This window comes from Phascolarctos cinereus, unplaced genomic scaffold (assembly GCF_003287225.1).
Source record: "Phascolarctos cinereus isolate Bilbo 61053 unplaced genomic scaffold, phaCin_HiC Scaffold_4;HRSCAF=312, whole genome shotgun sequence".
In the NCBI taxonomy this organism is placed as follows: domain Eukaryota; kingdom Metazoa; phylum Chordata; class Mammalia; order Diprotodontia; family Phascolarctidae; genus Phascolarctos; species Phascolarctos cinereus.
In genome coordinates this window covers 669,627,639-669,641,079 of record NW_027555847.1, presented here as the reverse complement: position 1 = coordinate 669,641,079, position 13,441 = coordinate 669,627,639, and the positions used below count along the sequence as shown (strand labels likewise).

At 41.8% G+C, this 13,441-nt stretch overlaps 1 protein-coding gene across 1 annotated transcript in view; it reads right to left on the bottom strand.

Annotated features, from left to right (window-relative positions):
- The window catches only part of LOC110196136 (ultra-long-chain fatty acid omega-hydroxylase-like), a 53,949-nt gene that overhangs the window by 16,244 nt on the left and 24,264 nt on the right, over positions 1-13,441 (bottom strand). The window contains 1 exon segment of the mRNA XM_020969271.2: positions 3,386-3,530. Within this exon segment, the coding sequence (XP_020824930.2) occupies positions 3,386-3,530 (145 nt within the window).

Sequence of the window (13,441 nt, the reverse complement as noted above, 5' to 3'; positions counted from 1 at the left end):
TGACTAGTGTCTGTCCCTGGAGCCAGCTAGGACCTGAGCTGAGCATTTGGAGGGCGGGGTTTTGGATGGTTGGCTCCACAGTAGGCTTAAGGCACTGTGCACAGAAGCCTCCGGACAGGACACCCAGACTTCATTCCTGTTCCCAGTGCTGACTCACTGGGACTTCAAGCAGGCCCACCCAGCAGATCTCTCTGGTTCTGGATTGCTCCATCAGTTTGAGAATATACTCACCCCAACACACCCAGTCCCACTGAGTCAACAGTGAGGCACAAATAGCTGGTAGAAGCAGTGAGTATAGAGAAATAATGTCTTGTCCACAGGAGGTGCTTAATAATTGCTTGGTAAGCCCAGTTCTAGCGCTGGAGGTGACTTAGTCTATGACCTTGGACAAGGTCCATCATCTCTCTGAGCTCATCTATAAAATGAAGACAGAATTCCTTGCCAGCTACTTCAGGAGTCCATTGTGAGGATCTGATAGGCAATAGTTCCAATTCAGCTGTTGCTTTAAGGTTTGCAAGATGCATTCCTCAAAACAACCTCACAATGGGAGATGATCTAGGATTTTTTTAGTTCCAAGTTGGAGATGAGAAAAGTGAGGCACTGAAAAATATTAAACGACTTGGAGTAGCCCCATAGCCAGTAAGTGTCTAAAGAAGGATTTCAATTCAGCACCCTTCTATGCTATGTGCGCTATGTGTATGGTATGTATATATGTGTATTTTATGTGTATAGCACTGTGCCATACCACGTGCACTCTTGTTTCATGTCATGAAGATGAAGTAGAGGGGAGGAGGACCTGAAATTTGTTAACATGGACCCAAAAACAGGATTATAGATGGCTGGTGCCAGAAAGCACCGTGAAACATAGAATATTGAGGCTCGGAGGGCCCTTAGAACAGAGAATATCGGGGCTAGGAGGGCCCCTGGAACCCAGAATGTTAAAGCTGAGAGGGTTCTTAGAACACAGAATGTCAGAACTAGGAGGACTCTTAGAACACACAATGCAGAGCTGGGAGGGCCCTTAGAACTTAGACTGTCAGAGCTAAAATGGATTTTAGAATACAGAATGTCAGAACTGAAATCAATCAATAGCATTTATCAACTAGGTGTCGGGCACTGAGTTAGACGTTAGTGATCCAAACAGAAAGAATGAAACAACCCTTCCTCTCCCTCCACAAGTTTGCATTCTAACAGGACAGGGCATAAAAACAATGTCCGAGGTAGGATTTAAACCAAGCATCCTGTCTACCATGCACAGTCCTCTTATAGAACATCGGAGCCAGAAGGGATGTTCAAACACAAAAGAAAATCCAGAATGTCAGGGCCAAGAGGGGCCTTTGAACACAGAGCATCGGGACTAGTGGGGCCCTTAGGAAAGACTGTCAAAGCTGCAAGGGAGAGAATCTAATCCCATCACCATTTTACAGTTGAGAATCCAGAAAGTTTCAAGAAGGTTAGTTTTACCCCAAAGTCACAGAACTAATACAGAGTGGTGTTCTCCATACTTCTAGCCCACAGCACCTCACTGTTTTCCCTGTAGCTGGGGAATGGGGGTGCAGTGGTCTAGAATGAAGCAGAATAAGTACAATATTATAACACAAAATAATTTCCAAGAAAGGAACAGCACAACCAGGAAAAGCCTCTCAGAGGAGATGGCCCTTGAGTCAAGCCTTGAAGGGATCTAGTTCCTTCTAAAACGTGGGATTCCAGACCTATGAAATAGGAAGCAAATGAGTAGACTGCCCAGTCAGGCCCAAGAAGGGGGAAGGCAGTTCCTTCTCAACAATGTGGCTGAACAACATGGGACACAAAACAACCATCTTGGGCAACAGCTCTCCATTGAGACACTTCCTGTGGCCTGGCCCAGAATTTCTAGTAGGTGGAGAGGCCCTAGGAACAGAGGCCCCAGGGGCTCACAGTCTACTCTGCCAGCAGGGTTCAAGGTCAACCCAATTTGACCATGGCCCTTGTACGTTAACCACAAAGTAGGGAGGGGGTGGAGGGAAGAGGTAAGGGGATGATTGGAAGACAGAAGGGGGAGTATAGAGAGCCTAGGCCTTTGGGAGGAGGAGACACTGGGCAATAGGGCAATACTATCTCCTTCCCTCTCCTACGGCACCTTCAGAGAAATGGGAAATTACCTCCAATGAGTCACATAAGACCCTCAAGCAGAAAATGAACCAGAACCCTGAAATATGTCCTACAGGTCCAATTCACACTCTATTAAGGTTCCCTTAGTACAACCAAGAGAAAAGACAGGCCCATTAATACACTTCATGGGATGATAGATTAAGACCTGGGAAAAACCTGAAAGACCATCCTGTTAGGATGACCTAGGTTGAAATCCTACTTACTACACTTATTAGTGTGACTCTGTACCTGTGTCTTCATCTCTAGAAGGAGGGGGTGGACTGGATACCCTCTAAGAGCATTAAATCTATGATCCTATAACCTCTCTGAGACTCAGTTTCCCCATCTGTAAAATAGGGGTAATCAGACTCATACCTTCACAGGATTGTCATGGGGAAAGCATTTGGAAAAATGTAAAGCACTAGAAGAAGGGTTTTTAAACCAGGATACGTGGATAGATTTCAGGGGATCCACAAACTTGGATGGAAAAAATACATATCTATTTCTCTTTTTTGTTTTATTTTTAATTTATGGGATAAAACAAGCATTCCCATAATTTACACATGAAACTGCCAATCTACTGTGCACAACTTGCTTTTCCTTTCAAATATATGATGAAATTATCATGTAAATTTCTTTTTTTTTTCTTCCCTCCCTCCCAACCCCCCACCCTGGAGATGGCTACCATTAGATCAATTGGGGAATGGTTGAATAAGTTGGAGTATAGGACTGTGATGGAATACTACTATGCTATAAGAAATGATGAACCCAATGATTTTAGGAAAACATGGAAAGACTTGCACTAAATAATGAAGAGTGAAATGAGCAGAACTAAGAGAACATTGTATAGAATAACAGCAACATTAACCATAAAGGACATATGAAGAAAGATACTATCTGCATCCAGAGAAAGAATTGATAAATAGAAATGTAGAATAATTTTACATACATACATACATACACACACACATATGTGTATATGTATACATATGTGTGTGTATAATTGGTTTCCTTCGTGATCCTTCGTGTTTTATTTTATGCATTTAAAGACTTTATTCTGAGGGGTCCATAGGCTGCATCAGACTGACTGCCAAAGGGCCATGCTGCAGAGAAGATGAAGAATGTCTGCACTAGAGGAACGGGGGCTTGTCGTAGGAAGCATAAAGGGAAGAGACAGCAAAGCTGGAGAATGAAGAGAGCAGGATCCCCCCTGGCCCTGGCCCTGAGCTTGCTAGATGAGGGCGGTTGTACTTACCTGAAGCTCCCAGGAGTGGTTTGATGTAGTCAGGATGCACCAGGACCAGCAGGGGCAGGAAGGGCCCTATCCAGACAAGGACAACATGGTGCATTTTGTTGAGGACCTGCATTTCGTCTCGGAGGCCCGTCTCATTGGGCAGGTACTGCAATCAATCACACAAATGGCCACCAGCTCCCCCAGGCCTCAAGGCTTAGGGGACTGGGGCTAACTCCAGTCTTCCCTTCCCATCCCTCCGCTTCTTACCCGGGCTCATCAGAGAAGCCTGGAATTGGACCAGGCTTTGGAAGGCATCCAAACCAAACTCCCACCCAATTCCATACATACTGTCATCTAGTTTCTCAAGGCACCAAGGTGGCCCATTGGATAGAGTGCTGGGCCTGGAGTCAGGACGACTTGAGTTCAAATCCATCCTCAAATATTTACTAGCTATGTGACCCTAGGTAAGTCACTTATTTGCCTCAGTTTCTTCAATTATAAAATGAGGGTAATAGTAGCACCTACTTTCCAGAATTGCTGTGAGAATCAAGTGAGGTAATACATAGTAAGTACTTAATAAATGCTTGTCTCCTTTCTTCCTACCTTCCTTGAATACTTCCAAGGAATGGGAGCTCACTACAGAACCATGGCAACTAATGAGATTTAAAACTGGGAAGGACCTTAGAAATTGTCTATGGCAAAGATTCCCAAACTTATTTGGCCTACCTCCACCTTTTCAAAAACAAAATTACTCAGCACCCCCCTGGAAATCTACTTTCTTTAACTCTTTAATGGTTTTCTTGAAATTTGCATCATTTCAAAAAATATATACATAATGTTTTTAAATGACGCATATTGTAAACAAGTCATTACACGCACATATTCCTGCCTATGCATGCTGGACTTCCCAACAATGCCTGACACCCTCACCTGCCAATACTTGCTTGTTAAGACCTGTCAGTGGACTTGACCACTGATCAGTTATAACTTGCATTTTGTGTGTTTATTTGGAAAATAATGTAATCACTATGACTTCAACTCTGGTGCACAACAGATGAAACATGTATGAATGCTTTTTCAAAATTTTCTTCTCTTTTCTTTCCTTATGCTTCTACCACCCCCTTATTTTTATTCAATACCCCCCCAATTATACCCAAGGCTACTACTGCCCCTCTTCCATTCTAGCACCCCATATCTATGGAAGGCCTCTCTGCAATTCATTCCATTGTCTAATTAATTTAGCCTTTAGAAAGTACTTCCTTGACTGTGATTGGTGATTCAAAACAGAATCTGAAGTCAGAGGACCTGGGTACAGATCTCATTTAGGCTTCTTATTACCTGTGTGACGTTTGCTCACTCACTTCCCTTTTCTGAACTTCCTCATCTGTAAAATGAGGGTCACTGGACAAATTGATTGCTAAGGTCCCTTTCAGCCCTACATCTTCCCAGTGCTACAGAGAATAAGTTTATCCCTTCTTCCATATGACAGTCCTGTAAATGTTTTAGGAGAGGTCTTATGTGCCCTCCCCAACCCCTAGGCTAAACCATACCCAAGTCCTCCTCATCTGTTCCTCATAGGCAGAGAATCTTTGATTTTGTCAGTTTCAGTAACTCCTGGTGTTAGAATGCCCTCCAGAATACAGATTACAACCACCTAGCAGAAAAGAGAAGTTATTTGGGGTGCTTGCCCAGGGATCCACAAGTAGTAAACATTGAGTAGGATTTGAACCCAGGTCTTCCTGACTCTAAACCTAGCACTCTATCCTCTATACCACCTGTCTTTCGTATTTGTATTTATTCAGCACCTGCAGTCTTCTGCCACGGGCCAATGCCAATGCTAAATAGAAGTTTGTTGAATGGAGAATTTACAGACTCCCCATTGTCACCCTCTTCTGAGGATTCATGCCTGGAGGGCACTCCTCTATCACCTCCATCCCTTAGAATACATAATTTCCTTCAAAAGCTCAGCCACAATCTATTTTGTATATATATCTGTAACATACCCATTGTCTCTCCTAGCTAGAGTAAGTTCCTGTAGAGTAGGGAATGTTTCATTTTGGTTTTGTATTCCTAAGGTCTAGCACAGTTTCTTGCACATAGCAGGTACTTAATAAATGTTTGTTGCTCAATGAGTGGTGCCTCTTACTAAAATGTAACATCCAGAACTGAATATAATATTCCAGGCTTCACTAGCACAGAGTACTAAGTAGAGTGGTTGAACCAAATCACCTATGATTGGGCTCCCCACCCCAGCTCGTAATGACCTTTCCCCTCTTGACTTTGCATCAGTCTTTGGCCAGGCTTCTTCTATGTATATATCACATATTACACATACTTCAGGAACCATGAATTAATCTACATGGCTCCATCCCTACACAAACACAGACAGCAGTTCGCCCATGTCTTGAGGCAAAAACGTCAAACTCAAATAGAAACGGGGCCACTAAACCACACACAAAGCTTCCTGCAGCACATATTAACATTATCTATGTTTTACTGTCTTTTTGTTTATTTTGTTAAATATTTCCCAATTAAATTTCAATCTGGTTTCTGCCAAGGGGAGGGAAGAGTTCATATTGCATGTTTGACACCTGTGCCTTAAGGGACATGAGTGACTGGAGCCATCATCAGGTGGATAGCTTCCTAGTGAGAACTTGCTCTGAATTGAGTTCATCCTATCCTTAGCTGACTGACATACAGTCATCTCCCAGCCCATCCTCAAAGGCTTTCTAGGTTGGAAGAACCTGCCAGCATCTGATCTCTGCTGACATAACCAGAAAGCACAGTGTCCCCTCAATACCCAAGGAGGCATCAGAGTAGGATTTAGGGGACTTCCTTCCTGTTATTTTGTATTATACTTAAGTATGTATCCTATCCCCCTACTAGAATGTAAGCTCCATGAGGGCAAGATCCATGGAAGAGCACTGAGCTTAGAGCCATAGGACCTTAATCCAAATTCCAACCCATTTATTTTACAGACAAGGAAACTGAGAGCTAGAAGGTTAAGTGACTTGCCTAAAGTCATACAGGGCAAGTCACTTAATTTTCTGGCTCTCAGTTTCCTTGTCTGTAAAATAAATGGGTTGAAATAGATGACCTCTAAAAAGGGTTGTTATTCTATGATCTTATGATCTCCAAAGCAAGAAAATAATATGTGCCCTACATGATGTGATGAATAGAGCTCTGGGCCTGGAGGCAGGAAGACCTGAGTTCAAATCCAGTCCCAGTCACTTAGTAGCAATATGGCCCTGAACAAGTCACTTAACCTCTGTCTGCCTCAGTTTCCTCAACTTTAAAAATGGGGATACTAATGGCACCTGCCTCCCAGGGTTGTTGTGAGGATCAAATGAGATGATATTTGTAAAGCACTTAGAAAAATGCCTGGCACATAGTAGGCATTTAATAAATGCTTGCTCTCTTCCTCCAGCCTCTAATACAACACTCTGTATATTAGAGGCACTTAACGTTTCTCAAATTGAATTAATACCCAAACATTCAAAGAGATCTGTGAGCTCAACGATTCTGGATACAGGTCACGACCCTTCTACACCTTCCTGTCCTGTACAACTCTGACTTAAAAGCTAGCCATAGGAGAGCCACCAAATGTGCTAGAGACCTTCCTTCCTTTTTCTCAACATTGTAAGGTTACCAGTGGAGCACTCTAGCTTTCCAACCGTCATTCCCTGCCTTTGCCACAAGGCCAGCCTATGTCTCTTCCTGTCCCCCAACTCCTCCTTATTGTCCTTTATTCCAGTTCTTCTCTGGAGTTCCAAGATTGCCCTCACTTGCCACATGCCCTTCCTTTGCCCTGTGGGTGATGCCCATCTTACATTCTACAGGACAGTGATATTCCACATCTTACTGCCATATAGCAATGTTGTCAATATGTTAGATTGTGAATACAGGCCTCTGCTTTTTGTACCCTGGGGCTCTAGCCTGGGCATTTCCATGATATTCTCCATATTTATGGAAAAAAAATGATTATTCTAGGCCTATGCGAAGGTTGAGCATGTGAGAACTTAGGAAAAAAGAGTTGCTTTTTTCCTGGCTTCTAAGGACATAAGCTATTTTGAGTCTTCTTCAATGAAAGGACCCTGGAGAAAGAGAAAAACTTGGGGAAGAAGCCCCAGCCAGCATGCCTTCAGCATCTTCCTATTTTCAGCTTTCCATATTAGAGAATTTGGAGAATTTCCCCTTGAGTACGATTGGAGACTCTTACTTGAGCTAAAATGTCTCACCTCCAAGAGAGTCCATGCACTCTGTGTATTGTCTGCTATATTCTAATCTGTAAAACTTCTCTGGTTTCTATTTGCTATTGTCTTTGAAAAGGGGTTTATCCTCTACTCATTCTTTTGATATTGTGTAACTAGCATTTGGTGGGAGGTGTGCCAAGCCTTTGGATATAGCTTGAGGAACTCCTTTCTGGTTGAGAGATGGAAATCAAGAAAGCAGCGTGAAGCTAAAAATTATCGTCCCTAGTTTAGTAATATTTGGGTGGGCAGAGAGATATAATTCTAGTCAGTATCCCCTCTCTGAGGAGGGCAGAAAGCTTCCAATCTCCTACATCCATGCCTCCCTACGGCTGCACTTTTTTTTCTTGCTTCACTTTTTTCCACTTCAAAGTATTTTATTTTTTCCAATTACATGTAAAGATAGTTTTCAACATTCATTTTTATAAGATTTTGAGTTCCAAATTTTTCTCCCTCCCCAAGATAGCAAACACTCTGATATAGGTTATACATGTACAATTAGGTTAAACCTATTTCCACATTAGTTATATTGTGAAAGAAGAATCAGAACAAAAGGGAAAAACCACAAGAAAACAAAAAACAAACAAAAGTGAAAATAATATGCTTCAATCTGCATTCAGACTCCACAGCTCTTTCTCTGGATGTAGATAGCGTTTTCCGACACGAGTCTTTTGGACACGTCTTGGATCATTGTATTGTGCAGCTGTACCATTGACAAATTCACAGGAACATACACATAAGCAATACCTGGAACCTTTCTCTAATAACAACAGCAATAACAAAAACAAAAATCTGGGTGTGGCACACACACACACACACACACACACACACACAAACGCACACATACATGCCCTCATTATACTTTCATGGGAAGCTTAGGGTCCGTAAAAGACCTTGCAATTTCCTGAAAGCCATTCAGCCTGCTCCCCTCCTCCTTCTCAACTCTGGACCCAGATCATCATCTACATATAGTGTCTGTCCAGAATATATACACAAGTTCTATAAGGTGTCCGTCCAAATGCACATTGAAATCCGAACAATAGGCATTCTTTATGCAGTTGGTGCTTTTGTTTGTTTGTTTTTTCCCTGCGTGGATGGACAGGCTTCAAGTTCTTTTGAGTGAACAATTATAAATCTCTTCCAGAAGACCGTGATATCCTGTGCTTTGCTGTCATTAGCCACAAAGTCATTAGCAAATATGTGCATAGTCTAGAGGACACCACCACCCACAGATAATCAATCCCTCTTTGACCTGAATTTTGTGCCAGATTGCCTTTGACGAGCATACATCTCTCTGCTATGTCTCACCTGCTATTTATTAGAAAGGGCCATTGGACAGGATAATTTTTGTTGCTACATCTTTGAAAGAAGTCTAAATGATTTTGATGCATGAATGGGAAGCATACCATTGGGTCTGATTTGTTTGGTTTTTTTAAGTCTCTAAGGCAATTCTACTGAATCAAATGCTTTCTAAAAATCCACAAGCAATACACACAATGGAATTTTATGTTCTCTACGTCTCTCAGATAATTGTGAAATGGTAAAAATGTTGTCTATCATTGTTTATTGCTTTTGAAAGCTTGCCTCTTCCCTACTAATATTCTTATTGAGAATGCCCTGGATTCATCTATGGATGATTCTCTTAAAGATTTTGGGTAGATGGGAGAGTAGGCACATGGGTCGGCAGTTATCAATGTCCAATTGGTTGCTTTTTTTTAAAATTCTCAAGATCCAAGAGACAAAATATAACAGTCTCAGCTCTGAGGGAGCTCACGGTCATGGCTCACAGGCTCATAGACACACAACTGGAAGGGCCTCAGAGCTCATCTAGTTCAGCCCCTTTATCATATTTATTAAGCTTTGATTTATATAAAAAAGTTTTTATTAAGTGCCTATTAATGTGCCCGACGTTTTGCACATAAGTGTTTAATAAATCTTTATTGAACTGAATTAGAATTCTCTCCACAAGACTGAAACTCCCATCTGTTCCCTGAGAAAATCACTGGCATCCACTTAATTACTGTTGAATTGAAAAAATAATAATAGGTCCCACCTACTAGACTGTAAGCTCTTTGAGGGCAGGAAACTGTTTCTTAGACATTTGGTATCCCCCACATCTTGCTCAGTGCTTTGCACAAGGTATATAAACATTAGTTGAATGAAAAAAAAGTCCCCGACCATCGGAAAGATCAGAGGCAACAGACCTGCTCATCTTGACAGTCCCTCCAGCATAAAACTATCATTGATAATATCAATGTCATTCACATCTACCGCAAGGTTTACAAGGTTCTCCTCCCACAGTACAGGATCATAGACATGGATCTGGACCGTACCTCAGTGACCATCCAGGCCAACTCCCTCATTTTACAGAAGCAGATGGAGGGAGGTGAAGTGACTTGCCCAAAGTGACACAGGTATTAGGCCTCTGAGACAGGATCCAAACCTAGGTCCTCCTCTTGAGCCAAGAGTCTTGGCACTGTACTATGCAGCCTATCTCCTGTACTTCCTATAATAATCCTTTATCAATAGAGACCATAGAATTCAAAAGGCCTTTAGAAGGTATTTAATAAAGCCTCCCTTTCAATACACAGTCCTTTCTTAGAGTATCCCTGCCAGCCAGTCTTCTGGTCTCTAGCTTGAGTACCTCTAGTTCCAAAGGGATCAATGGAAGGAAGGAAGGAAGGAAGGAAGGAAGGAAGGAAGGAAGGAAGGAAGGAAGGAAGGAAATAAACATTTAGATTACCCCTCCTACATGCCAGGCACAGTGCAAAGCAATTTATAAATATTATCTCATTTGATCCTCACAAAATCCTGCAAAGTAGGTACAGTTAATATGCTCACTTTACAGTTGAGGAAATTGAGGCGAGTAGACATTAAGTGACTTGCCCAGGGTCACACAGCTGTTAAGAGTCTGAGGCTGCATTTGAACTCGGGTCTTCCTTACTCCAGGCCCAGTGCTATATCTACCGTGCCAACTAGTTGCCTCTACTTCAACAAAACAACCTATCTATGTATTGCTAGAAAGCTCATTTTTGTGTTGAGTCTAAATTTGCCTCCCTTTATAACTCATGTGTTCATCTGCTTTGGGGATTTCATGTCAAGGACCTGTGATTTCATTGGTGTGGACACTCTGCTTCAATTATGTCAATAGCAACCCGTCCACACCTTAGTAGCTGGTCTTGGTGAGGTATTGTGGCTGGAAAAAAAACCCAAACAAACACATGAACTGGTGCTCAACCTTCTGATGCTGAGCATCCCTGCAATTATCAAGGCTGAGCCTCTGGTGACAGACACAAGCTCAACACCAGCTCAATGCTCAAAACCATTTGGCGAGGTCGGATTTGAAAGAGCTTAGGCAGCTGCTGACACAGCCTTTAATGAGCCAGGCTCAATTCCAAGCCCCGTGAGGCAGTCAGTGGATAGAGAAGTGGGATCTGGGATCCAAAAGTTTATCCAAAGTTTATCGACTCAGTGAAGAAATAATTCTTTTTCTTACTCTTGGTAGGGACTGTATGACTTTAGGTTGCCCTACGTGTAGAATTAAGGAATTAATCTTAGAATCTTAGAGCTTGGAAGGGCTGGGCATCTATCCCAACATATCTGTATCTGAATGGGAAGCCCCTCTACCTATACTCTATGGCTACCAAGTAGTCATTCTCCAGGGGTCGGGAGCCCACCACCTTCCAAAGAAGTCTATTACACTTCTGTACAGTTTTGCTTGTTAGGAAATTTCCCCCTTATGTTAAGGGTTCTTAACCAAGGGACCATGATAGATTTCAGGGAGTCCATGAGCTTGTATGGGGGAAAAAAATAACATCTTTCTTTTCACTAATTCTAACTGAAAGTTTTTTAATTAACTTCTAACTGAAATTTAGCATTTCCATCAGTTTTGATTTTTTAAAAGAAACATGATTCATGGGGCAGCTAGGTGGCACAGTGGATAGAGCACTGGCCCTGAAGTCAGGAGGACCTGAGTTCAAATCCGACCTCAGACCAAACACTTGATACTTACTAGCTGTGTGACCTTGGGCAAGTCACTTAATCCCAATTGCCTCACTAACAAAAAAAAAAAAAGAAAGAAACATGATTCTAAGAAGGGTTTCCAAAGAGGTCCAGTACACAAGGTTGAAAATACTAGCTTCATGTCAGTCTAAACCTTCTTCTCTGCAACTTATTCATTTGCCTCCTGATTTAGTCCTCTGGGGCCAAGCAGAACAATCTGCTTTCTGATCTACTCCACCATCTTCCAGAATCCTCTCCCCCAATAGTCTCCTAACAGGTTTCCCCATATCTACTCTTCTCCATTTTCCTAAATCATAAACAAGTATGATGTAGAAGAAACAGTGATGAATTTGGAGTCAGACAGTGTTGGTTTGAAATCCAGGTTGGTTACATGTGTATCTTTGGATAAATCACTTAACTTGACACTCACTTTCCTCATCTGTAAGGCTAAAACCAATGAATAACACCCTCTTCCATTCTGCTACCATCTGTGTGAGCTTGTCCCATTGAATCAAATTAGACAGGATGCTTCAATAAAACAGAACTTTTCCAAATGGGGTAGGGTTGATCAGAACTCTTTCTACCTGCCCCCATTTCCACTTCTTATTATATGTAGAGAAAAGTGTGATCATTTATCAGAATGTGCAGGAAAAGAACATTTCCACCAGGAGGGGTCAGGGCAGACCTTGTGAAGGAGCTGTATCCCCTGAAGTTGACCCTCGAAGGAAGATAAGGATTTTGACAGGGCAAGAAGGGAGTGCCTTCCCAACTTAGGAGGTGGTACATCCCTGTCCATTACAGGAACACATTTTGTAGCGGAATAAGGTAAGGTGATGTTAGAAATGTAAGGTAGTAATTGATAAATGGTCAAAGGATACGAATAGGCAGTTTTCAGATGAAGAAATTAAAGCTATCTATAGTCATGTAAAAAAATGCTCTAAATCACAATTGATTAGAGAAATATAAATTAAAACAACTCTGAAGAATCACCTCACACCTATCAGATTGGCTAATGTGACAAAAAAAGAAAATGATAAACATTGGAGAAGATATGGGAAAATTGGAATGCTAATGTACTCATTGTTGGTGGGATTGTGAACTGATCCCACCATTCTGGAGAGCGGTTCGGAACTATACCCAAAGGGCTATAAAACCATGCATACCCTTGACCTAGCAATACCACTACTAGGTCTGTACCCCAAGGAGATCATATAAAAAGGAAAAGGATCCACACGGACAAAAATATTTACAGCAGCTCTCTTTGTGGTGGCCAAGAAGTGGAAATTGAAGGGATGCCCATCCACTGGGGAATGACTGACCAATTTGTGTTATATGAATGTAATGGAATACTACTGTTTTATAAGAAATGATTATAAGAAATGATGAGCAGGCAGATTTCAGAAAAACCTAGAAAAGACTTGTATGGCCTGATGCTGAGTGAAGTAAGCAGAACCAGGAGAATGTTGGATATAGTAGCAGCAACACTGTGCAATAACCACCTCTGACAGACTTAGCTCTTCTCAGCAATACAACGTTCTAAGACAGTTCCAAAAGACTCAAGCTGAAATATGCTGTCTACATCCAGAGAAAGAACTATGGAGTGTGAATGCAGATCAAAGCACACTGTTTTCCCTTTTCTTTTTCTTTCTTAGGGTTTTCCCCTCTTGTTCTGATTCTTCTTTCACAACATGACTGATGTGGAAATATGTTTAATATGATTGGACATATATAGCCTATATCAGATTGCATGCTATCTTGGGGAGGGGAAAAAGGGAAAAAGGGAGGGAGAAAAAAAATTGGAACTCAAAATCTTATAAAAGTGAAT